The sequence below is a fragment of the Bos javanicus genome, chromosome 10 (genome assembly GCF_032452875.1).
Source record: "Bos javanicus breed banteng chromosome 10, ARS-OSU_banteng_1.0, whole genome shotgun sequence".
NCBI lineage: Eukaryota > Metazoa > Chordata > Mammalia > Artiodactyla > Bovidae > Bos > Bos javanicus.
In genome coordinates, this window is record NC_083877.1 from 20,820,162 (window position 1) to 20,846,280 (window position 26,119).

General features: G+C 54.5%; 3 protein-coding genes across 8 annotated transcripts; 2 read left to right on the forward strand and 1 right to left on the reverse strand.

Annotated features, from left to right (window-relative positions):
• The first annotated feature begins 399 nt into the window (after nucleotides 1-399).
• On the forward strand, nucleotides 400-6,327 carry TM9SF1 (transmembrane 9 superfamily member 1). 3 transcript variants are annotated; one of them, XM_061430349.1, is made up of 6 exons: nucleotides 400-1,270; nucleotides 1,791-2,167; nucleotides 2,906-3,527; nucleotides 3,805-3,990; nucleotides 4,893-5,166; nucleotides 5,736-6,327. In XM_061430349.1, exons 2-6 carry the CDS (start codon nucleotides 1,823-1,825, stop codon nucleotides 6,127-6,129), a joined length of 1,821 nt encoding a protein of 606 aa, XP_061286333.1. In that variant the 5' UTR covers nucleotides 400-1,270; nucleotides 1,791-1,822; the 3' UTR covers nucleotides 6,130-6,327. The 3 variants fall into 3 exon arrangements, with proteins under 3 accessions (XP_061286333.1, XP_061286331.1, XP_061286332.1); XM_061430347.1 differs by lacking the exon at nucleotides 400-1,270 and adding an exon at nucleotides 1,344-1,502; XM_061430348.1 differs by lacking the exon at nucleotides 400-1,270 and adding an exon at nucleotides 1,344-1,502 and having other exon boundaries at nucleotides 1,806-2,167.
• A 156-nt stretch (nucleotides 6,328-6,483) lies between these two features.
• Nucleotides 6,484-15,852, forward strand: IPO4 (importin 4). Its single transcript, XM_061430345.1, has 30 exons — nucleotides 6,484-6,796; nucleotides 6,877-6,963; nucleotides 7,156-7,235; nucleotides 7,313-7,354; nucleotides 8,365-8,494; nucleotides 8,581-8,760; nucleotides 9,009-9,074; nucleotides 9,184-9,285; nucleotides 9,372-9,455; nucleotides 9,712-9,876; nucleotides 9,978-10,031; nucleotides 10,167-10,276; nucleotides 10,557-10,665; nucleotides 10,845-10,974; nucleotides 11,176-11,289; nucleotides 11,407-11,520; nucleotides 11,751-11,871; nucleotides 12,002-12,113; nucleotides 12,228-12,343; nucleotides 12,449-12,526; nucleotides 12,607-12,664; nucleotides 12,756-12,861; nucleotides 12,943-13,136; nucleotides 13,277-13,327; nucleotides 13,719-13,844; nucleotides 13,948-14,156; nucleotides 14,265-14,397; nucleotides 14,482-14,586; nucleotides 15,297-15,366; nucleotides 15,491-15,852. The coding sequence occupies exons 1-30, from the start codon at nucleotides 6,728-6,730 to the stop codon at nucleotides 15,619-15,621; spliced, it is 3,246 nt and encodes a 1,081-aa protein (XP_061286329.1). The 5' UTR covers nucleotides 6,484-6,727; the 3' UTR covers nucleotides 15,622-15,852.
• On the reverse strand, nucleotides 15,820-26,061 carry REC8 (REC8 meiotic recombination protein). 4 transcript variants are annotated; one of them, XM_061430353.1, is made up of 19 exons: nucleotides 20,987-26,061; nucleotides 20,818-20,886; nucleotides 20,565-20,707; nucleotides 20,405-20,480; nucleotides 20,200-20,320; nucleotides 19,418-19,502; nucleotides 19,019-19,089; nucleotides 18,702-18,795; nucleotides 18,524-18,596; nucleotides 18,370-18,446; nucleotides 18,163-18,215; nucleotides 17,700-17,846; nucleotides 17,329-17,395; nucleotides 17,081-17,241; nucleotides 16,883-16,931; nucleotides 16,560-16,626; nucleotides 16,322-16,453; nucleotides 16,141-16,247; nucleotides 15,820-16,035 (listed from the first exon to the last, which is right to left on the reverse strand). In XM_061430353.1, the coding sequence occupies exons 1-19, from the start codon at nucleotides 21,040-21,042 to the stop codon at nucleotides 15,944-15,946; spliced, it is 1,740 nt and encodes a 579-aa protein (XP_061286337.1). In that variant the 5' UTR covers nucleotides 21,043-26,061; the 3' UTR covers nucleotides 15,820-15,943. The 4 variants fall into 4 exon arrangements, with proteins under 4 accessions (XP_061286337.1, XP_061286335.1, XP_061286336.1 ...); XM_061430351.1 differs by having other exon boundaries at nucleotides 18,524-18,795; XM_061430352.1 differs by having other exon boundaries at nucleotides 20,405-20,707.
• Between the last annotated feature and the right edge of the window lie 58 nt (nucleotides 26,062-26,119).

The window sequence follows — 26,119 nt, forward strand, 5'->3', positions numbered from 1 at the left end:
GTGCCTAAGAATTGATGCTTTTGAACTGTGGTGTTGGAAAAGACTCTTTAGAGTCCCTTGGGTTGCAAGGAGATCAAGCCAGTCAATCCTGAGGAATATCAATCCTGATACTCATTGGAAGGACTGATGCTGAAGCTGAAGCTCCAATACTTTGGCCACCTGATGAGAAGGGCTAACTCATTAGAAAAGACCTTGATGCTGGGAAAGATTGAAGGCAGGAGGAGAAGGGGCTGACAGAGGATGAGATGGTTGGATGGCATCACTGACTCAATGGACATGAGTTTGAGTAAGCTCCGGTAGACGGTGAAGGACAGGGAAGCCTGGAGTGCTGCAGTCATGGGTTCGCAAAGAGTCATACACGACTGAGCGACTAAACTACAACAAACACATACACACAGGTAAATAAAAATAAAAACAGCGATCAAGGCATGTTAAGATGCTTTACCTGCAATTAATAATAAGCATCAGGCTGCCCAACTCACGGGGTAAAAAACCCGATCTCTTTGCCTGCTTCTGCACCAGACCTGGCCCAGGCCTGCCTATCGTCGGACACAGGACGGTCACTATACAGTCAAGGAGGCCTCCAGTACAGCCTCGGAAAGATACTTTTATTTACGTATTTGGTTTTTGGCGAGAGGCCATTTATGACTGTTGGCAGAGCAGCCGTGAGGTGAGATCCGACTCCAGGGCCGTTGTACGGGCTGTGTCCTCGCTGTCCTAGCACAGCAACGCCCAAAGCCTCATCCTCGTCCTCGGTGGGAACCTTGAACCACCTCTCGGGACTCGGCCTAAGCACTCGGCGGCGAGTCCCGTTGGTTCAGCCGGCAAACGCTTCGGGCATCCACTAGGCGTGGGCGAGCCGCCCCCGGGATCCGGACGGTCACTCGGTGCGCGCGGCGGGCACTGCTCTTAGGCGTCCAATCCCAAACTTCCCGAGGAGAGGGGACGGACTGTCGGCGACTCTTATCCAAAAAAAGGTGTTTGTGTCCTCTTAGCGAGGTCTCAACCGCAACCCCTCCAGTGCAAACAGGATCGCGTAGCATCGGCTTCAGCCGGGGGGCGTGGCTCCCTCCAAGCTCCAGGAAAGGAGTTTTCCGCGGGGCTGAGGTCCCTGCGGGCGAAGGCGGAAGGGGTAAGATTGACGTGTCCCGAGCTGCCCTTTCGATTGCCGGGAGGGCCCCGCGCCGGGCGACGCACTAGCGGAGAGTCGCTGGGTCTGCAGAGGTGGGCCGAGCCTCCAGCCGTAGAAAGTTCCTCCGGCAGCACTGAGGTGAGCCGAGCGCGATGTTTTGCGGTGCGGCCGCAGCCGCTGTGATCAGGCACCGCGGCGGCCAGCCCCATGGAGGTCGGTCGTCAAGTCCTCTCCAGGCCCCCCGCTAGCGCGCCGCTTTGGGGGAGACCCCGGCTGGAGCGCAAGAGCGGCTACGGGGCCGCAGAGGCCTCCTCGGCCAGCCCTTCCCGCGCGGAGAGCACCCCGGGGCTACAGCGGGAAGGTGCCGGAGGTGCGGGGCCGCGTGGCGTTGCCATGGAAATGGGCTGGGGCTCGCGGGGAGGTCCCAGGCAGGAGGGCTGCTGGAGGGGGGGACCCCAGGTTCAGAGGACTACAAGAGCAGAGGCGGAACTTAATGTTGGGGCTAGAGAGACTTGGTGTGGTGTGGCGGTGGGGACGGGGGGTGGTGGTCTCCCGAGGGGATGGGAGGAAAGGCCAAGGGGAGGAATTGGAGCCATCGGCTTCAGTTCGAAGAACCTGACCTGGGGCGTCATTTGATCCCTGGTTCCCATAACTGCAGGACTCCCTCGAACAGGTTCCGCTGCCTTAAGGATGACAGTCCTAGGGCACCCTCGAAGTTGGAGCTGCCGGTGGTGGCCGCTCCTGCTGCTGCTGCTGCTCACAGGCCGTGAGCCAGGGGTGGAAGGTGTGACACACTACAAGGCCGGCGACCCCGTCATTCTGTATGTCAACAAAGTGGGACCTTACCATAATCCTCAGGAGACTTACCACTACTATCAGCTTCCAGTCTGTTGCCCTGAGAAGATACGCCACAAAAGCCTCAGCCTGGGCGAAGTGCTGGATGGGGACCGAATGGCAGAGTCTCTGTACGAGATCCGCTTTCGGGAGAATGTGGAGAAGAGAGTTCTGTGCCACATGCAGCTCAGTTCCGCACAGGTCAGCCTCTCCACAGTGACTGGGACTCAGCCCACCCTCCCAGGACCTTGAGTTTATGGTTTTCAAAGCACCTTTATGGAAATGATCTGATTTGATTCTAACTACAACTTTATGTGACAGGCAGGACAGTTGGTTGATACAGAAACATCCTTGCTCAGAAGTAACTGTTTTCGAGACTACATAGATGGTGGATTGCAGAGTTGATATGAGAGCCCAGGGCTCCTGACTCGAAGCTTCTCTGTTGATCATAAGGTCCCAACTCCTACGTAGTCATTTTTTTCCATTCCTACCTCTCAGCTATGTTAACTGGCTCCTTTACACTCTGTTTTGCCTGTCATGCTGTTTTCTTCAGCGATTCCTATCTTAGGGCATTTTCCCTTGGTCTACTCTAGGCCTTCCTACACCTTCTCCCTCTCCTTCTAAGGCCTTCATCCTGACAAATCATACTTGTTCATTTAGGAGAATCACAACATACTAGGGTCTGATCCAGTGGCTCTCAGCAGAGGGTTTTTGTCTCTCAAGGGACATTTGGCAATGTCTGGAGATATTTTTGATTGTCGGGATTGGGGGCTGCTGCTGACATTTAGTGAGAAGCCAGGGATGGAGCATCTTACAATGCGTAGCCCCCCAACAACAAAGAATCATCTAGCCCAAAATGTCATTAGTGCTGAGGCTGAAATCCTGCTCTAATCCATTGCTTGGGGAGGCCTTGTCTGACTCCTGACTTGCTCTCTGTAGGTGGAACAGCTACGCCAGGCCATTGAGGAACTATATTACTTTGAATTTGTGGTGGACGACTTGCCAATCCGTGGCTTTGTGGGCTACATGGAGGAGAGTGGCTTCCTGCCTCACAGCCACAAGATAGGACTCTGGACCCATTTGGACTTCCATCTAGAATTCCATGGAGATCGAATTATATTTGCCAATGTCTCAGTGCGGGACGTCAAGCCCCACAGTTTAGATGGGCTACGGCCTGATGAGTTTCTAGGCCTCACCCACACCTACAGTGTGCGCTGGTCTGAGACATCAGTTGAGCGTCGGAGTGACAGGCGCCGTGGTGATGATGGTGGTTTCTTTCCCCGAACACTGGAAATCCATTGGTTGTCCATCATCAATTCCATGGTGCTTGTGTTTTTACTGGTGGGTTTTGTGGCTGTTATTCTCATGCGTGTGCTTCGAAATGACCTGGCTCGGTACAACTTAGATGAAGAGACAACCTCTGCAGGTTCTGGTGATGACTTTGACCAAAGTGACAATGGCTGGAAAATTATCCATACAGATGTCTTCCGCTTCCCTCCATACCGTGGTCTGCTCTGTGCTGTGCTTGGTGTAGGTGCCCAGTTCCTGGCCCTTGGCACTGGTGAGGTGATAACAATTAATCAGGGATTTCTTTCAAGGGGTAGCACTAAGTAGGTGGTTTGTTCAGAAAAAAGATCAGATCTTTTCTGTTCAAGTTGAGGGGCAGACCTAAGGGGTGGGATGGCTCTAGCGAGGATGCATATATTCTGTTGTGGGTTTTCTGGACAACAGAACTGGGGGATATTGGAAGCCCTGGGTCTGGGAGAAAGGGGGCTGGCTGATCCCTCTGAAGTGGGATAAATGAGATCTAACACAGGCTTTCCACTACCACCCTGCAGGCATTATTGTCATGGCGCTGTTGGGCATGTTCAACGTGCACCGTCATGGGGCTATTAATTCAGCAGCCATCTTGTTGTATGCCCTGACTTGCTGCATCTCTGGCTACGTGTCCAGCCACTTCTACCGGCAGATTGGAGGCGAGCGCTGGGTGTGGAACATCATTCTCACCACCAGTCTCTTCTCTGGTATGACTGCCTGTTTTCCTGGTGGGCCAATTTAGGAACTTAGAACACATTGTGGAACCTGAGATAGAGTCCAAGTAAGGCTTTAAGGGAATGAAAATAGGCAAAAGAAACACTAAAAAAACTATTCAAAAGACAAAAATGCATTTTTTTCCATGGTTAAAAATGATTAAGCCCTTAAAATGTTCTAAGCAGCATGATAAGCACTTGACATGCCTTCATCTCATTTAATCCTCATTACTGACTTTATGAAGTTGGTACTCTTGTTCCCATTTTACAGATGAGGAACTTCAGCTTAAGGCTGGTTGGGTAACTTGCCTGAGATTATACTTCTAAAAAGCAGGTTTCATAACTAGGCAAATTCTAGAGCCTGTATTCTCAACCATTCCACTGAAATAACATTTTTTAATTTATCTTTTGATACTCCCTTTTTCCCGAAGCTTTTTAAATTTGGAAGTGGGCTACCCCACTCCAGCCTTTCAAGCCAGCTTGTCCTTTCAAAGACAGTAATTTGCATTCTGAACCTTTTGTGTTTCCAAATCAAGTGTCTGATTTTTGTTCCATCACATTTACATTTGAACCAAAGCTTTCTGAAAACAGGGCCTTAATTCAAAGGAATGTCTCATACTAGGAGTCAGCCAGTGCTATGGCAGGACAAGTCCTTGGAGGCAGGTGGATTTGTCATTTGTAGATCATTATGTAACGGGCTTGCCTTGATCCTTAATGATAATGGGTAGTGGAGGGAGTGTTGGTAAGCCAGGGAACAAAGAACAAGACATGAAAAGGGTGGAGTCAGCCTGGGAGCAGGATGTTTCACTCCTCACCCCTTTAGGTCCAGTCTGATTGGTGCTCCCAGGGATGTAGCTCCTAGTGCTGACCCTCCCTCTGGGGGCCCATCCCTGCAGTGCCTTTCTTCCTGACGTGGAGTGTGGTGAACTCCGTGCATTGGGCCAATGGTTCAACACAGGCTCTGCCAGCCACTACCATCCTTCTGCTTCTAACGGTTTGGCTGCTGGTGGGCTTTCCCCTCACTGTCATTGGAGGCATCTTCGGGAAGAACAACGCTAGCCCCTTTGATGCACCTTGTCGCACCAAGAACATCGCCCGGGAAATCCCGCCCCAGCCCTGGTACAAGTCTACGCTCATCCACATGACTGTTGGTGGCTTCCTACCTTTCAGGTATCCTCCCTTTATTCTGTGGCCATCACTCTCAGGATCCTGACCTTAACTTTCCCCTTCCCTACTCACCAGTACCCTAACCCAATGTCAGTGATGGTCCCTGGTTCAGCTGTACCATTAAGAGATCACTAAGTGGTTCCTCCTTTCTCCAAGCAGGAGAATCATTTCAAGTATGAGGGTGTCTTAATTTGAAAAGCTCTCCAGAGACATTGCTCCTTTCACTGTCTTCCTAGTTTCTGACCTTAGTGACACCATGTGGGGCTTAAAACCCTTTTGATTACTCATTCAATTTGTTGAGTACCTTTTCATGCCAGGCAAATACAGTGCAAAACAGAACAGACAAAATCTCTGCTCTCAACCTACCAAAGATGTTCTTGAAACGAAAGCAGCTAATCATAGGTTAAAAACAATCCCCATCAAGCCAGGAACTCCAGGGCAGGAAGAGGCGAGGGCCCACTTTCCACAGTGACCCAGTAACACGGAAGGGTGGTGGCTGGATTTGGCCTGGCCGCTGCGCTGGCAATGCACACAGTCCTTTAACTGCTGTCTACCATCTCTTCTCTTCACAGTGCCATCTCTGTGGAGCTGTACTACATCTTTGCCACAGTATGGGGTCGGGAGCAGTACACTTTGTACGGCATCCTCTTCTTCGTCTTCGCCATCCTGTTGAGTGTGGGGGCTTGCATCTCCATCGCACTCACCTACTTCCAGTTGTCTGGAGAGGATTACCGCTGGTGGTGGCGATCTGTGCTGAGTGTTGGCTCCACTGGGCTCTTCATCTTCCTCTACTCAGTTTTCTATTATGCCCGTCGCTCCAACATGTCAGGGACGGTACAGACAGTAGAGTTCTTTGGCTACTCCTTACTCACTGGATACGTCTTCTTCCTCATGCTGGGCACCATCTCCTTTTTTTCTTCCCTAAAGTTCATCCGTTATATCTATGTTAACCTCAAGATGGACTGAGTTTTGGGTGGCAAAACTATTGCTCTTTCCCTTTCTTCATGCTGCCCCTCCATTCATACCAACATCTCTTCGATTGAGTGACTGACTTGTGTGGTGGTTTTGTTGCCTTCCCCTTTGCCCTTTGGGTCTCCCTTCACCAGAGGGCCTGGAAATTATAAATCTCTATTATTATAAGGAGTATATATTTGAATTTTTTAAGTTGCTTTTAGTTTTGGGCCTGATTTTTCTTTTTACAATACCAAAATAAAATTTATTAAGAAAAAGGTTTGGTCTGGCTATAGGAACTCATGCCCTGCCGTTAAGGGCAATGTCCCGTAGGAAGCCGGGTCGGCCGCGAAATGCACGGAACTGGAATTCTCCGCGGAGCTTTGGAACTGTCTGCTGGGGGAACTTATATTACCAGGGCCCTGTTTCCGCGGCTCAGCCGGCGCTCGGCCCAACGGAAGTGGTAGAGCCCTAACTCCGCTGGAAGCGAGTTGAATCACCCTGGTGACGGGAGGGGCGCGGAGTAACGCCCTTTCCGCCGGAAGCGGGTTTCAGAGCCTCCACGTGCTGTCCCTCCCCCCTCCCGGTCCGCAGCCGCGGCTCCGCTGCTGCCATGGAGCCCGCTGGCCTAGAACAGATCCTGCGGGAGCTGCTGCTGCCGGACACCGAGCGCATCCGTCGGGTACGGGGCAGGCGGGACCGGGCCAGGGCGAGTAGGGGATTGCGGGAACGGCCCGACTCTGACCCTCAGCCTCTTCCCAGGCCACCGAGCAGCTCCAGATCGCTCTTCGGGACCCCGCCTCCCTGTCCGCGCTCTGCGAACTGCTGGCCTCAGGGGGCGACCCTCAGGTGAGGCTTCTGGCCCTTCCCGCTGAGCTGTAGTGAGCCACATGTCAAGTCCTAGCTCCTGCCCTCGGCCATCCGCTCAGCATCTTCGTGCCCCGGTCCTCACACGCCCGCTTCCTCGTCCTTCCCCGGACCCCCAAACGCCTGCTTCCTCGTCCCGGCCCGGCCCCTCACGTATCTGCTTCCTTGTCCCAGATCCGCCAGTTCGCGGCCGTGCTGACCCGCAGACGACTGAGCACCCGCTGGCGTCGGCTGGCGGCAGAGCAACGGGAGAGGTGGGTTGGGCCAGGGGCGGGGCGGGGCCAGACTGAGGCGGCTCCTGGGTACCAATCTTCTGCCACCTGTGTTCCAGCATCAAGTCCTTGGTCCTGACGGTCCTCCAGAGAGAGACAGAGTAAGTGCCTACCTGCCACCCCCCGGGGTTCTAACAGACTCCAGGCTGAGACCTCCGGGTTTGTAACTTCTTTTTCAGCTCTAGGCTGGGTCTTGGGGGGCAGGGACTTTGGTTCTAGATCAAGGGTGGAGGAAGAATTTTTCTCAGGATGTATTAAAGACTAAAGTTCTTGAGAGTGGGCTGTGATGGTCTGGCAAACTCGAGTCAGAGAATGGAACTGAAATTCAATATGAGGTCAACCCCACCACGCTTCTTTTTTTTGTTTGTTTGTTTTTAAATTTTATTTTATTTTTAAACTTTACAATATTGTATTAGTTTTGCCAAATATCGAAATGAATCCGCCACAGGTATACCTGTGTTCCCCATCCTGAACCCTCCTCCCTCCTCCCTCCCCATACCATCCCTCTGGGTCGTCCCAGTGCACCAGCCCCAAGCATCCAGTATCGTGCATCGAACCTGGACTGGCGACTCGTTTCATACATGATATTATACATGTTTCACTGCCATTCTCCCAAATCTCCCCACCCTCTCCCTCTCCCACAGAGTCCATAAGACTGATCTATACATCAGTGTCTCTTTTGCTGTCTCGTACACAGGGTTATTGTTACCATCTTTCTAAATTCCATATATATGCGTTGGTATACTGTATTGGTGTTTTTCTTTCTGGCTTACTTCACTCTGGATAATAGGTTCCAGTTTCATCCACCTCATTAGAACTGATTCAAATGTATTCTTTTTAATGGCTGGGTAATACTCCATTGTGTATATGTACCACAGCTTTCTTATCCACTCATCTGCTGATGGACATCTAGGTTGCTTCCATGTCCTGGCTATTATAAACAGCCCACCACGCTTCTTGTTTCTGAGTTGCCATCTTCTGTGTCCCAACTTGGCAGAGACCATGTGCACACACCTGGAGGTTTCTCTTCTGGCCATCCTAGGGAGACAGAGCCATTGTGTACAGAAGGGGAGTTGGGTGATATAGGGTGGGGAATCTCTCCTGTTTGCAGGCATTCTGTGAGTCTTAGCCTGGCCCAGCTCTCAGCTGCCATTTTCCGAAAAGAAGGCCTGGAGGCCTGGCCTCAGCTCCTGCAGCTTCTTCAGCACAGCACACACAGCCCCCACATCCCGGAGAGAGAGGTACTGTCACATGGTTGGTGGGAGGAAGAGACCCAGAGGCTGGATAGACTCTAAGCTTTTCCCTCTCAACCCTTCTTCCTGAGCAGATGGGGCTTTTGCTTCTAAGTGTGGTGGTGACCTCCCGACCCGAGGCCTTCCGACCCCACCACCGGGAGCTTCTTCGACTTCTGAATGAGACCCTTGGTGAGGTGGGCTCTCCTGGGCTCCTCTTCTATTCCCTGCGCACTCTGACTACCATGGCCCCTTACCTCGGCATTGATGATGTGGTGAGATGTGGGCCCTTACCTTCCTTGGTTCCTGCCCTCGGGCTTTCGTGTCCTTCCCCTAGTGGACGCAGATCTACTTGAGATTCTTTCCTTGGTTTTTGTTCTGCCTAACAGTTGAGAGGGGATCCTGTGGGTGGCTGTCCCTGGACTCCTCCTATGTCCAGACTTTGAGGAAGCTGCCAGTTTCTCGGGCTGGAGATTAGGCTGTGTCATGCTGTCTGTGATTCATCTCATCTTGTGTCCTCCAGCCTCTTGCGCGGATGTTGGTGCCCAAGCTCATCGTGGCCGTGCAAACTCTGATCCCCATAGATGAAGTAAGGACATTTGGGTGGGAGCTCTGTTGGAAGGAGGAAGGTTGCAGGAGTGTTCAGCCTGATCCACTAAAGAAGAGCATAATAGGCCTGTGACTTCTCTGTTTGGTAGGCAAAAGCCTGTGAGGCCATGGAGGCCTTGGATGAATTGCTGGAGTCAGAGGTGCCCATCATCACCTCGCACCTCTCAGAGGTCCTCACATTCTGCCTGGAGGTGAGCCTGGGGTCAGCACTGTCCTTGCTGCTTGTTCTGCTGGGAGCTTCCTTGCCTGTTTCTGACTTGAGCTGGTCTCTGGGCAGGTGGCTAAAAACGTGGCCCTGGGCGATGCAATACGTGTGCGTATTCTTTGCTGCCTCACTTTCTTGGTCAAAGTCAAGAGCAAGGTGAGTTGCCTTCTGACACACATCAACCCACCCCCATCTCCTCCTCTGCCTCACTCCTGGGGCTTGCTGTCCTTCTGGGGATATATAAAATACCATAGCTAAGGTGTTCCAGATTTGGCTTGGACTCAGCCCAGCTCTTGGCTTGGGGACTGGGAATCTCCTGCTGGACCCGTTGTAGCCTGGAAGGCTAGAATTTTAAATGTGAGCCCATCTTAGGAGCAGATTCTCAGGACACCCTTCCATCCTTCCCCTTCAGGCCTTGCTGAAGAATCGCTTCTTGCCACCCTTGCTGCACACCCTTTTCCCCATCATGGCTGCTGAGCCCCCCCTGGGCCAGCTGGATCCTGAGGACCAGGATGTGGAGGAGGAAGAGCTGGATCCTGGGCTGGTGGGGGAGACCCCCAAGCACTTTGCTGTTCAGGTGCGATAAATGTGGAGGGTCCGGTGGCTGGGCTGTGAGGTGGTTGGAGAAGGTTGCGGAACAGAGATGGAGTCCGGCTGGGTCTTCCTGTCTTGTTCCAGGTCGTGGACATGCTGGCACTCCATTTGCCTCCTGAGAAGCTCTGTCCCCTGCTGGTAAGTGTGGCTCTGTCCTTCCAGTGCTCCTAACCCCAGGTTTGCCTAGTCCCTCCGAGGCTGAGGATGTTTGGGCTCTGGTAGGCGTGGCAGGCTCTTGCTGGGGTCTCAGGAGACTGCCATCTGCTCCCCTAGATGCCCATGCTGGAAGAGGCCTTGCGGAGCCAGAGCCCATACCAGCGCAAGGCTGGGCTCCTGGTATTGGCGGTACTCTCCGATGGAGCTGGCGACCACATCAGGCAGAGGTGTTTGTTCCCCTGTCTTGGAGTGAGGGTGGGCCATGGTGAGGAGGACCACACCGCCCATGGCAGTCCTGGGCTGCGCTTGTGCTTCAGCCTCATCATCAGTAGCATCTGCCCTTCCTCTCAAACGTACTGATCTGGCAGATCAATGTCCATACCCCAGAGGCCAGTGCTTACCGTCTGGTGACAGAAAGCTTGGTTTTCCCAGGGGAGATAGCAGCCTGGCTCAGCCCAGGGATCTCAGGGCCTGCCCCTCAGACTCCATTGTCTTGTCCCCATCCAGACTGCTGCCCCCACTGCTGCAGATTGTGTGCAAGAGCCTGGAGGACCCGTCGCAGGTTGTGCGCAATGCCGCACTCTTTGCCCTGGGCCAGTTCTCAGAGAACCTACAGGTCAGCAAGGCCGCAGGGGGCAGCCACCATTCCAGAGTTCCCACCGCTCCCCCAACCCCCTGCCCCATCCCAGGGACCAGCCTCCCCTCAGCTCATCCCTCTGTATACCTGTTGCCCTCAGCACTTAGACGCGTGCCCTGCAGCTAAGCTGACTCAGACCCCCTTTCTCCTCCCCCCAGCCTCACATCAGCAGCTATTCTGGGGATGTGATGCCACTGCTCCTCTCCTATCTAAAGTCAGTGCCTCCTGGGCACACACATCACCTGGCCAAGGCCTGCTATGCCCTGGAGAACTTCGTGGAGAACCTAGGTAGTGAGGGCATTTGGGGGTGTGAGGGAGCGGATGGGGCTGTGGTTTTGGCCGAAAGGGCAAGGATGTGCAGCTCCATAAACCACTGCCCGTGGTGGGGACAGGTGTGGCAGGGAGACAGGCGCGGTGGGGCCACAAGGCGGATTGGCCTGGAGGCAGGCATGAGAACCTTGGTTGCTGGAGGGGTGCCCTTTCCCACAGGGCCTAAAGTGCAGCCCTACCTTCCGGAGCTTATGGAGTGTATGTTGCAGCCTCTGAGGACCCCCAGCAGCTCCCGGTCCAAGGAGCTGGCTGTGAGTGCCCTGGGAGCCATTGGTGAGTCCGAGGCAGGAGGTGGGCGCCCAGGGTTCACTCACCGTTCACTCACTTGCCGTGCCTGTGGCAGGTATCCCGGCTCACCCGCCGGCTCTGAGTCTGTCCTTCCATCCATAGCCACGGCTGCCCAGGCCTCCATGCTGCCCTACTTCCCCACCATCATGGCGCACCTGCGGGAGTTCCTGTTGACGAGCCACGAGGACCTGCAGCCTGTTCGGATCCAGAGCCTGGGTGAGTGAGGGGCTCCTGGCAGGTTTCCCAGGGCCAGGGAAGGGCCAGTGCTCACCTGATGTTCACAGAGATGGGCTCCGGGGCAGCACAGGTGTCTTCCTTCCCTCGCACTGTACCCAGGGGTGGGAGGGTTTCTGAATCCCCCTCAGCTACCTCTAGTTCCCCAAGCCTCGGTCCTGCACATCTCTAGCCTAGAGCTCCTTGTGCTAACCATGCCCTTGCCTCCGCAGAGACGCTTGGGGTGCTGGTGCGGGCAGTAGGAGAGCCCATGAGGCCCCTGGCTGAGGAATGCTGCCAGCTGGGGCTGGGCCTGTGCGACCAGGTAGACGATCCTGACTTGCGGCGCTGCACGTGAGTGAGCCGTCACCCTGCCCCCACCCAGACCCCAGACCTCCTGTTCTGGACCATGGTTTCCCCGGGCTCCCCCATCCAGCCTGGCTACAGCAAGCAGGACTATACAGCTTCCACCTGCCTCTCCCAGGTACAGCCTGTTTGCAGCCTTATCAGGGCTAATGGGTGAGAGCCTGGCTCCCCACCTGCCACAGATCACCACACTCATGCTGCTGTCTCTGCGTTCCACTGAGGGCATTGTGGTGAGTGGAAGGTCAGGGGGAGGGTGTGGGCCCGTGGGGGAAGGCCACCCCTGGGATGGGAGCTCTCTCCAGGGCCCAGCTGAGCTGAAGTCCCTGCTGGGCCTCCCCATCCAGCCTCAGTATGACGGAAGCCGCTCATTCCTTCTTTTTGACGATGAGAGCAGTGGTGAGGAAGAGGAGGAGCTCATGGAGGAGGATGACGAAGAAGAGGATGACTCAGAGATCTCAGGGTGAGGCGGCTGCCCTTCTGGGCCGGGGGTCCTGGCGCAGACGGGCCCAGGGCCAGCTCTGCTCTTCCTGGCATTGATTGCTGCTGCCTGCCCGCCTTTCTCTAGATACAGTGTGGGAAATGCCTTTTTTGATGAGAAGGAAGACACCTGTGCTGCCCTGGGGGAGATCTCTGTGAATACCAGGTGGGCATCAGCCCTTCCCCAGCACTGGGAACCCCTCCTGGGACCCTCTTCTCCATGGTGTGTCTGTCTGTCTGTCACAGCGTTGCCTTCCTTCCCTACATGGAGACTGTCTTTGAAGAAGTGTTCAAACTGCTGGAGGTGAGTGGGCCGGTGGGCCGGTGAGCAGGGCCAGAGAGCTCGGGTGGGCCCTGCACACAGTGTGCACGACCTGCCCCTCCTCATGCTGCAGTGCCCTCACCTGAACGTGCGGAAGGCAGCCCACGAGGCCCTGGGTCAGCTCTGCTGTGCACTGCACAAAGCCTGTCAAAGCTGCCCCTCGGAATCCAACACTGCTGGTGAGAAGGGGAGGCCAGGAAACGGGGTGGGTGGGGAAAGGGGCAGGGTCTGACCAGGGCTTCAGCCAATCATGTCCCCAGCTCTGCAGGCCGCCCTGGCCCGGGTGGTGCCATCCTACCTGCAGGCGGTGAACGGGGAGCGAGAGCGCCAGGTGGTGATGGCCGTGCTGGAGGCCCTGACGGTGGTATTGCGCAGCTGTGGGGGTCTGGCACTGCAGCCCCCTGGGCGGCTTGCTGAGCTTTGCCAGGTGCTCAAAGCTGTGCTGCAAAGGAAGGTGAGGAGGGCAGCAGGCTGCGCGGTGAGGAGGTGGCCCCACCCCGGGTGGGGCTAGTCAGAGACATCCCCCTCCTTCCACCCCATGGAGCCGGGAAGGGGCTGGAGAGCCCAGACGGAGCTGAGCGCCCTTTCCCGCAGACAGCCTGTCAGGACGCTGATGAGGAGGACGAGGAGGAGGAGGAGGACCAGGTGAGAGCTTCGGGTGCACACTGGGACCAGGTCATCTCCACGGGGCAGGGTGGACAGTGCACTTGGCCTTGGCCTGGGGGTACAGGGGCTGCTCAAAGATTGCTGGTGGCTCTGAACAACCAACCCTGCCCCCACCGAGGCAGTGGGGATTCAGGGAAGGCTTCCTGGTGGCGGGGATTTGGGGCAGCTTGGATCAATGGACGGGGATAGGAGAACCAGGAAAGAGGAAAGGCTGAGCTGCAAACCAGCCCAGCTTGGGAGGGGCCCCCAGTCCTGTCGACCAAGGGCAGCCCTCAGGGGAGACCACCTGCAGTTGCGGAGGAGCGCGATGGGAGCTGGTCCCAGGCTCAGAGCTGGCCCTGGCACTCCAGTGTCTGACCTGGCTCCATAGGCTGAATACGATGCCATGTTGCTGGAGCATGCTGGCGAGGCCATCCCTGCCCTGGCAGCTGCGGCTGGGGGAGATGCCTTTGCCCCCTTCTTTGCTGGCTTCCTGCCATTACTGCTCTGCAAGACGGTGAGTGCTCTGTTCTCTTCCAACCCTGTTCCTCCCGGGCCCCAGTGCCCTCCTCCCCTGTCTGTCCCCGTCCGGGGCTGACTTGCACTCCTCCCCTCACCAGAAGCAGGGCTGCACAGTGGCAGAGAAGTCTTTTGCAGTGGGAACACTGGCGGAGTCCATTCAAGGCCTGGGTGCCGCGTCGGCCCAGTTTGTGTCCCGGCTGTTCCCCGTGCTATTGAGTGCCTCCCGGGAGGCAGACCCCGAGGTACGAAGTAATGCCATCTTTGGACTGGGTGTGCTGGCAGAGCACGGGGGTCGCCCTGCCCAGGAGTATCCTCAGTTTGCAGGAGGGGGGGCCTGAATGTGGTTGGGAGCGTGGCCCCGGGGTTCGGGAGGAGAGCGGTCTGCCCCTGTGCCTGTTCCTTGACTTTGGACCAGACACTTCCCCAAACTGCTGGGGCTCCTGCTGCCCCTCCTGGCGCGAGAACGCCATGATCGTGTCCATGACAACATCTGTGGGGCGCTTGCCCGCCTGCTGATAGCCAGTCCCACGAGGAAACCGGAGCCCCAGGTAAGGTTGGGGGGCATCAGGCAAGGCCATGGACCCTGCTGCAGAGCGTGTGGGGCCAGGGGCCAAAGTCTTCTGTGTGTCCAGGTGCTGGCCCCCCTGCTGCATGCCCTGCCACTGAAGGAAGACCTGGAGGAGTGGGTCACCATTGGGCATCTCTTCAGCTTCCTGTACCAGAGCAGCCCTGACCAGGTAACCCCGATATTGGAGCCCTTGCAAGGGGCTTGATGCTCCAGTCTCATTGATGGGCAGAGTTAGCGTCAGTTGAAACTGCCCTTCTCAGCTTTTTCATTAGTATGCCAGGATTGGCAGCCAGGACTTTAATGTGAGAGAAGGGGCTTCCTCTTACCACGTAGCATTTTTCCTCAGGGAGCCTTCGTTTCCACCCTCTGTTCTGAGCCAGAAATCCCAGCTTTCATAAACTGATTTCCTAGACCAGGGCTCTTTCAGACTGTGCTCCATGAAGCCTGGTTCCTCTGGGCCACCCTGCCTCCTATTCTAATCAGAGCAGCTCTGCTTTCTGAATACAACTTGCCTGAACCAAGTGGCTAGCTCTGGAACCACGCCCCAGTGCTCCCATCTATCACCCCTGCCTTGCACCTTCAGAGACTGTGTTGGTGGAGCTCCTGAGTGTCTGAGCTCCTGTTGGTCTTGAGGCCAGGATGTCAATTATCTGTGGTCACAATCCCATCCTCCCGCCACCCCTCATCCCCCTGCAGAATTACTACTACCCTGTTTCATGGGTCCTTCTCAGGGTTCACAGTGGTTTGGGATGTCTGTTAATCAGTGTCAGGCTCAAACAGCTCAGGTGGGAGGCTGCCTCTCCGGGGCTCCTGCTGCCCACCCCAGTGCTGGGGCCCAGAGGTTCTCCTTCCCCTTAGTTGGCCCATCTTTTCCCACAGGTTGTAGACGTGGCTCCAGAGCTCCTTCGTATTTACAGCCTCATCCAGGCCGAGAACAAGATCCCATCAGGTGAGGATGGCAGTTGTGGGCAGGGCTGGGGGGAGGCAGGGAGCAGCAGGGCTCGGAGGGCCTGGGGCAGCTAGGGTTGGGGGCCAGTCCTCCCCAGACGTCTCCCTCTTCACTCTCCACTCAGACACCAAGGCGGCGCTGCTGCTTCTCCTCACATTCTTGGCCAAACAGCACACCGACAGCTTCCATTCAGCACTGGGCTCCCTGCCTGGCGACAAGGCTCAGGAGCTCCAGGCCGTCCTGGGCCTCACCTAGACTGTGGGCTGCAGCTGGGCTGGAGAGAACAAAGCCTGCCCATGCCCAAGACCAGCTCTCAGCCCAGTTCCAGCTCAAGCCTTACCAAAGATTCTGGGCCTGGGCCTCATACCCACTTGGAGTCCCAGCCTTACTTGCTGCCTTACGGGGGTGTCCCCTAGGGCTGGAGCTGTGGGACAATACAGAGTCGTGACACCATTCTGTAATAAAGGCATTTATTTTCTTCTTGAACGGTAGCTCTAGGAGCAGGAAGGACAGAGATACACGTTCAGAAGGACACAGTGTAATGTAGTTGGTTGCCTGGCAGCTTGTAAATTGGCTCTTAACTGTCGTGGAATCGGGGCCCTGGCTGGATCAGGAGGCGCCCATATGGCTCTTCTTGTTTCACACGAAGGATCTGCTGTGCGGCAAGCACTGGTCAACAGAGGAGGAGGGGGCGGTCAGAGGAGTCGCTACCATAGCCTCTGGCCCGTGTGTCCGCTCCCCCCCTCCGCGTGGGCGCACACGCTCCTCACTCACCCAGGAGCAGGTAGAAGACGCGGGCGGCCATCCTGCGGGGGCTGAGAGGTGGCACCAGGCTGCTGAAGTCGGGCTCCCTGTCGGCCTGCAGCTCCCGCGCCACTGCCCTATGGTTAAGAACCAAGAACCGTCAGGTGAGGCCGCAGCCCGGCCACCCGTGGAGGGACGTCCTTCCTGGTACCTGTGCACAGCCTCCAGCGAGAGCAGCTCGGGCTCTGGGGGCAGCTCCACAGGCAGCTCCACAGGCACTTCTGGGAGCTCAGGCACCACAGGCAGCACAGGGGCCTCTGGCTGCTCCGCCTCCACCCAGGCCCTAGAAGAACACACGAGTTGGGCGGAGCAGGGGAGGAGGCAGCGGTGACAGGCCCGTCCCACTGCTTGCCCCTCCTGGCCAGGGCTGCGGGCAGGCCGCTGCTCACCACCGCTCTTCCGGGGGCACGAGGCTGATGCGGGTCTTCTCCTCCTCAGCTACTTCCAGGGAGAGCTCTGTCAGGGAAAGGGGAGTGTCTTGAGCTTATCTGTGTGCATCTGAGCAGTCAGGATTTGGGGTCACCTGGCTCAACTGGGTGCCACAGTGGGCAGTGACTTGCTAACGGCACTTGGCAGGGAGGGGAATGAAGATAATCAGTCTGTGAGTCCTTATGTTAAATGCACTGACAAGAACTGTCAGCAGTTGAGGCTCCACTTTCCCGGGACAGTGGTTAGAGTGGTGGTTTCCGTTGCCCCTTCTCCAGGTACTTACCAGAAGATATCATGAGGGGCCCACTGGGCTCCTGGGCCTCCCTCAGGACCTGGGGATGAGAGAAAGAGAGCTAAGGCCCCAAGCATCGCACCTGGGGCAGGGGTAAGGCAGGCCTGTTGGCTCATGTGGGCAGAAGGCGGCCTGTGGGACTTTAGTCAGAGCAGACGGGGCTCCAGGAAGGACTGAGGGGGCCGCTACCTCAATATCGCTCGGAGTCTCAGCCTTTCTCCTTTCCTCCTCAGCCGCTGCCTCCCTCTCAGCCTCTTCTAGCTCCTCAGGCAGCCTTCGCCTTAGTGCCCTTGGAGGTGGCTGGGCACAGTGGGTCCAGAAAGCCAGCAGTTCTGGGGGTAGCCAGCCAGCTGAGGAGAGGGGCAGCAGGGAGGGGGTTGAGGTGTGAGGAATAGGGGTGTGGAGGATCCCCTACACCAGCTCCCATCACTCCTCACAGTAAGTCGGGTTTCGGAACAGCTCCACAGGGGTCCTGATCATCCTCTCAGGAGGCTGGACCATTGGCTGTGTGCAGAGAAGGCCAGAAAACCAGTTAGGAAGGAGCTGTGGCCCTTCACCTGTAATGCCCCGTTCCAAGGCCTCTGGCCTTCCAGCTCTTCCAGGCTCGTGCACCTGCCTGCTCTGCTCATTGTTAAAATGATGTTTCAATTGATGCCCTTGGATGTGCTAGGTAGGGTCATGAAGTGCTGCATGGGCAGCTCCCCAACCCATGCGTTTTGGGGACTGTTCTCAAGATTCCCCCAGGAGTTTAGATGGCCCAGCATGCACCTGCCTCCCTCCATCCCTCCAGAGGCTGGGGTGTACTCACACACTCCCTGCAGTGGGCTCTGGTTTGCAGTTGTTCCTGGAATTCCTTCCGGGAGATCTGAGTCTCTTCGTCCCAGAATAACAACTGGCGGCGGCGACGGCGAGCTGGTGGGCCCCTGGGAGGTGGGGGGACTGGGGGCCTCCTCCACTGAATGGGGAGGGGAGGTGGGGGCAAGGCTACCCATTACTCTTTTTCCTGAGGTCCTGGTGGACTGTAAATAGGCCCCACACTCCCAATCCCTAGAGGTGCCCTGGTGAAGGGCTTGGGTGGGGACTTGGGGGGTGCAGCCCCCACTGTATGAGGTTCCCATCTGGGAAGTTTAGGCTGGATAAAATGGGGTGTGGACCAGGCTACCTTGTACAAACTTGGACAAAGGCCTGTGGAAGCCAGCAAGGGCCTTGAGGAAACTGAAAATGGGTGAGGAGCTCTGGCAGAGGAGGCAGTGTGGAGGGGCACCACTCACCTCAGGGCTGACTGGGATGGGTGGCGGACGCAGCTCCAGCGGGGGTGTCACCTCTGCAACAACAGTCTAGGTCCACACCTTTTGCCCTCAAAGCCACCCAGGTGAGAAGCTAGAGGGTCCTCCCTTCAGCAAGTTGGGTTACAGGGCATTGTCTGCAGCAGCTGTGCCAGGACCCCCAGGAAGGACCCTGGTTTAGTGGGTACTCACCGGGAAGTGGGACCTCCGGCTTCAGCTCCTCTGGGGCCAGGACCTCCCTGGGAAGTGGCTCTGCTGCCTCCTCCACCCTGAGGGGAAATGGGCAAGAGGATGAAAACACCCTCCCAGCGCTGACCCCTACCTGGCCCGGGGCTCCTGCCCTTACCCTACAAGAGCTAAAGGCGAGGGCGGGGGTACTGTGATCTCCCGCTCTGGGGCCCAGGGCTCCTCTTTTAATTCTGTGAAGAGAGGATCAAGCTTAGGACACAGAAGAGATGTGAACATTGCCCAGCCCAGATGGCCAGTGCCTGGGGTCTGACCGTCCACTGCCAGGCGGGTCCTACCTAGCCGACGTTCCTCTAACAAGATGGCTTCATCCTCCTCAGCAATCAGCAGGTCCAATTCTCGGCGGCTGACTTCTGGGAGGTCCAGTTCACCCTGTCAGGAGAGGTGACAATTTCATTTCTGTCTGAGAGACATGCCACAGGGCCAGGCCAGGCCAGGCTGAGGGAGCCTATGGGTACTCAGGCATCGAGGGAAGGGGTAGAGAAATGGAGGCAAGAAGGCAGGACTCTGGAGGCAGAAGGAGCGGGTACAGGGGGCCTGGGCCATCAGACGCAGGACTCAGGCCTTGGACTCTGTGTGCAGGGGGACAGCTCACCTCGATCCGCAGCATACGTATGGGCTCCGCCTCCTGGATCGTGATGGCTTCGGGGGTGACCCGAATCCTTTCTGGAGGGGGAGGGAAGTCACACAGCGTCTGTTTCTTTTCAAGTCCCCACACTCATGTACGTAAGGCAAAAACAGACTCTAGAGTCAAGCCAACCTGGGTTCTAGTCAGGCCCTGGCCAGTCACTGGCAGTCTGACCCAAGGCATATTGCTTAACCACTATGGACTTCACTTTCCTCATCTGTAAAATGGGCATAATAATTCCAATCTTGTAAGAATCTTGTAGTGCCCCTCCCAAGGCCTTGCTCCTGAAAGAAGCTCAAAAACAGTTATTTCTTCGGCCCTTGGGCGCTCCTCTGTCTCTCACCAGAAAGAAGGGTCTCTGCTCACCTGGCTTCCGAGGCTCTACAGGGACTTCAGGAGGGATCTCTTCAGGAACTTTCTCTAGGGTCACAGCCTCTAGAAGGTGTCGAACCTTTGGGAAGGGATGGGAACAAAAGACGGGATTCAGCTTCAGTGCCCTGCTCCCCCACTTTTACAACCTTATTCAGACAATGGACAGTGACACCCCTTTATGCCTAATCCTGTGGCACTAACAGCAGCATGCAGGCTGAACCCACTCACCATCCAGCTCCCCTTCCATTCCTGCCCTCGCCCAATCATCTAGCCTGGGTCACTTTGTGAAAGAAGTACTGCATCCTGGGGTCAAGTGTTGTCAGGGACAGAGGAAACAAAAGATCCTTGACCTTGAGGATATTGTCTAGTGGGGAGATAAGTTTGTGTATGACCCCAGCAAAAGCCAGCACAAAGAATGCTGTGCTGCTGAAACTAGCACAACGCTGTAAATCAACTGCACTTCAATAAAAGCTGGTCTAAGCTGTAGGGGTGTTAGGAGTGGATGGACAAGGACATGGAAAACCCAGTGCCGAGGGACACTGAGGGCCTGGAGGAATGGTGTGAAGACAAAGCTGCCTCTAGGTTGGTCCTGAATAGGTAAGTGCAGCAGGCTTGTCTGGATAGGCCCACCATGACAGCTGCCCTGCACTGACTCCTGTGGGGCAGAGCTGGAGCAGGCTACCCCCCAACCCTGGTGCTGGACCCGCACAGAAATAGCATGCCCCTCTGCACTGTCAGCTCATCAGTCTGAGCTGTCCGAGGGGGAGGAGACCTACCTGAGGGATATCAAAGGGATCAGGCAGCATGGGAGCCACAGACATCATCCCAAAAAAGGGGTCTGGAGCATCTTCCAGAGTCTCCATCCTGGCCAGGTGGTCAGGCAGCAGCAGGCTGGGTCTGAGGGAGACCGTGGGCTGTCAAGGACTGAGGCCAAGTTCCCTTCCAAAGACCGGGTGGTCCCAGCCCCAGGGATGCACTCACAGTTCAGTCTCCACCATATCAATGCGGATCTGCAGCTGTGCCCGGTGCAGGCGCTCCAGGATATGCTGGATGTCTTCTGTGGTGAGGGAGGGCAAGCTACAGTGCCCGCCCAGGGGAGGACCACTCGGCACTGCCCTACATCCAAGCCTTCCAGCCTTACCTACAAGGTACTGGCATTGTTGAGAGTAGACCCGGATGACGCCAATCTGGAGCTGCGCTGAGAGGTAGAGCGAGAAGCGGGGCCGCGGTGCACCCGGCAGCGGGGGCTGAACTCGCACCAGCACGTAATTGAGGATTTCCTCGCTGGGGGAACAATGCCCCCCATCACTGCTGCACCAAAGACCTACAGCCTTGCCCAGCCCAGTCCATCTGCTAACCCACCCCAGCCCTGGGCCACTCTTTATGGACCTTACCAGGTCTTCACCACATTCACGTTCAGGTATTCGCGCTTCACCAACCGGCAGCCCCGCGTCGCTGCCAGCCTGGAAGAAGAATGAGGGGTGTAGAGGGAGGAGGAGCCCTCAGGTTGGGACCCCTGGGTGTCCCTCCCAGAGCACCTACCCTGGCCGGGCCCGCCCTTACCAGATGGTGGCGAAGCAGCCGGTGTGGCGCTGAAGCACATTGGGATAATAGAACATGGTCCCTCCAGGGTTTCACCCTCGTCTACACCACTTCCGTTCAGATGTCAATCCAAATTCTTCAGGGTACAAAATTTCCCAAACCGTTGGAGAGAAGGATGTGGACAGGTAGCGTGGCAGGTGGACCCAGAATGCCAAATAAAGGAACCGATGAACTATGTATGGGTGGATAAATGATTAAGGGGATAAGTAAATGGAGACACAGACTGGATATACGTCAGCCCTGAGCCAGTCTGCACACCACGTGGGTGCTTCGAACTTAACGGGAGCCTTGCAGGTTGGGTTCCAGGTTGGAGATGCCAAGATTCGCGAAGGAAGAGGGTCCGAGCTACAGCCCAGGCCCGGTCCGAAGGAGAACGGGTGTCCTCTGCAGATAGGCCCGGCAGCTGACTGTTGCGCAGCTTCGGCCGCCGCCGGTCCGCTCCTGCAGCCTAGATCCCGCCGCGGGGAGCGCGTGCTCTGGTGCTTTGCACTTTGCTCCTCATTAGATGGCGCGGTCTCCAGAGCAGCCAATGGGGAACAGGGTCAACTTGGGGGCGCTCGTTCGGGGCGCTAAGTAGTCTAGTCCGAGGCAACAGGGGGCTCCCGAGGCAGGCAGCGAACCAATGGGACGAACCCTGCAGGCGGTGGGGGGAGGTTGGAGGGATTGTGAGGTGTCTGGACCAATGGGCTCTCATCCTCGCCCGGGTAACAGAGGTTCCTCAGAGGTGCTTCCCCATGGACCAATGAGTGGGGAGGAGACTCCGAGCACCGAGCCTGGTAACAAGGGTGCTTCAACTAGCAGAGGAGGTTGCGTCATGACAAGGGCAATCGCCAGGCCCTGTTTAGGGCGCCTGACTTGCAGTTAGACCTAAGCCTTTTCCCGAATCCCACGGAGCAGCAAGTGGTTGGTCTACTTTTGTGCCCAGCTTAAGGCCTATGGTGAACGGGTGTGAGGTGGCCTTGGAGCCACCACAGGTCGATGGGGAAGAAAGATCTCACAAGCAGTGAGGGACTTGCCAAGTCACTTCCTAAACTTGAACAGCTTAGGTTGTAGGCATTCCTCTCCTGGCTGTTTCCCAGGTGTGAATGTTCTCCTGGCTGAGACCTTAGTTTTGTTGGATGTGGGGCGTATTTATCAGCATAGCAAAAGCTGTTTGTCTCAAACAACTTTATGTGCTATAAATTGTGTGGCTGTAGTTGCAAATATTCCTTTCCTCATGCCTCCTGCACAGTCATTTCTTTGGTCTAGAGTGCACTTTTCACCCTTGACTCCAGGGCGTGCTTCTGTCTCTAAGACTCAGCTTTTCACACCATACACAAAAATAAACTCAAAGTGGCTTAAAGACTTAAATAAGACATGACACCATAAAACTCCTAGAAGAGAAGAGAGGCAAAACATTGTCAGATATAAATTGGAGCAATATTTTCTTAGATCAGTCTTCTAAGGCAAAAGAAATTAAACTCCAAAATAAATGGAACCTAATGGAACTTAGAAGCTTCTGAATAGCAAAGGAAACCATAAACAAAAGGGGAAAAGCCTACAGAATGGGGAAAAATATTTGCAAATGATGTGACTAACCCAGGCGTAATTTCCAAAGTATACAACAGCTCATACAATTCAGTATCAGAAAAACAAACAATCCAATCAAAAAAATGGGCAAAAGGGGACTTCCCCGGTGGTCCAGTGGTCAGGGTACACGCATTCCATCCTTGCTCTGGAAAGATCCCACATGCTGTGGAGCATCTAAGCCCATGCGCCACAACCACTGAGCCCACGTGCCACTACTGAGCCGACGAGCCCTAGAACCATGCCCTGCAACAAGAGAAGTCACCGCAGCGAGAAGCCCATGCACTGTAAAGAGTAGCTCCCCGCTCACTGCAACTAGAGAAAGCCTATTCGCAGCAATAAGGCCCAGCACAGCCAAAAAAAAAATACAAATTTAAAAATATTTTTTAAGTGGGCAGATCTAAATAGACATTTCTCTAAAGAAGATATACTGATGGCTAACAGGCACATAAAAATATGCTCAACATTATTAGAGAAACGCACATCAAAACCACCGTGAAGTATCACCTTACATCGATCAGAATGGCCATAACTGAAAAGTCTACAAATAATAAGTGCTGGAGAAGGTGTAGAGTATAGGGAACCCTCCTACACTATTGGTGGGAATGTAAATTGGTGCAGCCATAGTGGAAAACAGTATGGTGATTAAAACTAAAAATAGTTACCGTATGATCCAGCAATCCCACTCCTAAGCATATTTCCAAAAAAGACAAAAAGTTTAATTTGAAAAGACACATACCTCAATGTTCAAAGCATTATTTTCAATAGGCAAGACATGGAAGCAATCTAAGTGTCCATCAACAGATGAAGATGTGGGGTATATATTTATATATATACACATATACAATGGAATATATTACTCAGCCATAAAAAAGAATGAAAAATGCCTTTTGCAGCAACATGGATGGACCTAGAAATTATCTAAGTGAAGTAAAAAAAATACAATGATATGCTATCACTTATATGTGGAACCTAAAAAAGAATACAAGTGAACTTATTTACAAAACAGGAATAGACTCACAGACATAGAAAACAAACTTACGGTTACCAAAGAGGGAAGGGGAGGAAGGGAGGAGTTAGGATTGTGGGATTAACAGATACACACCACTATATATAAAAGAAACAAGGACCTACTGTATAACAGAACTATATTCAGTATCTTGCAATAATCTATAGTGGAAAAAGAATCTGAAAAAAATGTACATAACCTTGTTTAGTACTTTTGAAACTAAAACAATAATCAACTGTAGTTCAATTAAAAAAAAAAAACAAAACACCTCAGCTCTTATTAGAGCCAAACTAACCCTATTTTATTTTGCTCCTTCAATCCAGGGGCTCTTAAGATTGGGGTCTTGGGAAAAAAAAAAAAAAAGATTGGGGTCTTGTTTTTTCCTTTAGTGCCTGAAACTTAGCAAATATTTGTCAAATGAATGTACAATTGCCCTAAATTTACAACCACTGAATATTAAGGGTGAATGGGATTCCAAAATCTAGTCCAAGACTTGCCTTCATGGTGAGAAAAGAGAGTCCCATACTGACTGTTTCTGCCAGACCACACGGCTCTGCAGTGGCAGCCTGGTTGGGAACTCAACTCTTTTGAATTCCAGTGTTCCCAATCCTTCCATGGTGCCTGGCTAAACTGGTTTCTTCATGATACTTACAAATTGTTTTGATCATATATTGCCAATGTTCCTAAGGGTTCACACTGGGGCACACATATGATAAAGTTGGGGGCATCTGCCTTTAAGGCACTTATAACCTAGTTTAAGAGATAAGGGATACAGTAATTCGTTCATTCATTTAACAAATATTTATTAAATGCCTACCATGTATCAGGCAGTCCTCCAGGCACTGGGGGTGTAGCAATGAACAAAATAAGTCCCTGTTCTCAAGGAATAGGAAAGGAGTGATGATAATCAAATAGAGAAACAGAAATGTATGAGGTCATAATCTGTGCTGTGAAGAAAAATGAGGCAGCGTAACAGAATAGAGGAGTGAGGGGTGCTATTTGGGTCAGGTGCTCAGGGAAGCTCTCTGAAGAGAAGGGGGGCAAGTCAAAGTGCTTACCTGAAAGAAGAGTGTTTTTGACAAAAAAAAAAAACAACTTAACAAGAAGCAATGAGGTCCTGAGGCAGAAATGTGTTTGGCAGGTTCAAGGAGCCTAGAGCAAAGTGACTAAGGAGAAGTATGGCAAGAGGTGAGGTTAGAAAGGTGGATAGGAGTCACATCCCCTTGGAGGCCAAGGAGAGGATTTGGGCTCCTCCCTGAGTGAACAGAAAACTATTGGAGAGCTTTGAGCAGAGGAGTGACATGATGAGATTTATGTGTTAAGAGGATCTCTTCTGTGTTGAGAATGGACTGATGGTGAACAAGACTAGAAGCAGAAAAGATGTGGAAGGAAGCAGAAAGAAGAGGTGTGGGAGATAACTGGTTGAACAATCAGTCTTAGCGAGGGAAGCAGAGGCCAGATTCTGGAGAGAATTCTGAAAGGGATGCTAGAACCAGCTGATGGGTTGGAGGTGGGGTATGACAGAACAGGAAGTAAAGGGCCTGTGCCCCTGCGCACTCAGCACCCGACTTCCTCACTGCCTATGCAGGGCCTGTCTCGGGAGGGACAAGGAAGGTCCAAGGAGGCAGGAAGGTGCCAAAGCAGCGCTGACATTTGTCAGGTGAGACAGTAAGGACTTCCTCAAGAAGCCAGATGTCTATCTAGACTTAATGATGTAGCTGAACCACTCAAAGCTTATATAAGTGGCATCACAGGAAGGAGCTGGTTTGGGAGGTTCCTTCTCTGTCCATCTGGTGTCCTGTATGGGGAGGGGGGAGCTGGAGGCTATGGCAGTTTGGTAAGTGGTGAACTAGTTTGGTGAAGGTGAACGTCCAGCGAGGTAGGAGGCCCGCTGGCAAGTCGTCCTTGGGAAGAACTTCCAATTTGGGAGCAAGATAAACACAAAGTAAGAGAGAGAGGCATTGGTGGATTTGGGCCCCTGGGATCCCCACAAACAGAGTGCTGCTGACGGGGCAGTCTAGGTTAGGCTGTTTGTCGTGGGGCTCTGGCGGAGCAAGGAGACCAGCATGCGAGCACCCTTCAGTGAGGGTGACAGTGCCCCAGACCCTGGGAGAGAGGCTCCAGGACCTGATCCGCCTCGGGCACGGGAGGCTCAACCCCTCATCCCTCTGATGTCCTCCCATGCCAGGCCCCAGGGCCTCGAGCTCATGGTTTCAGGTCTGTTCATTGAGGCTTCCAGGTAGGAGTTCAACCCTGGGCTGAATCAGAGGCCTCTAGCCACGGGCTGTGGACACAGGACTTTCCCATGAGAGAAGGTGGCTTGGAGCCCTTCTTGGTGGCTGACCCCAACCCTCCCTCCAGTCCTGGTTGCCCAGAGGACACAGAGAGCTGGGCCCAGAACCCACAGAGCCTGGACAACTCCCTCGCCAGAACCTGTGGGTGGAGGAGGGGAGAGGGGCCCAGAGACACCAGCAGTAAGAAACCCTGGGAACCCTGCTCTCAGGTGACATCTCCATCAT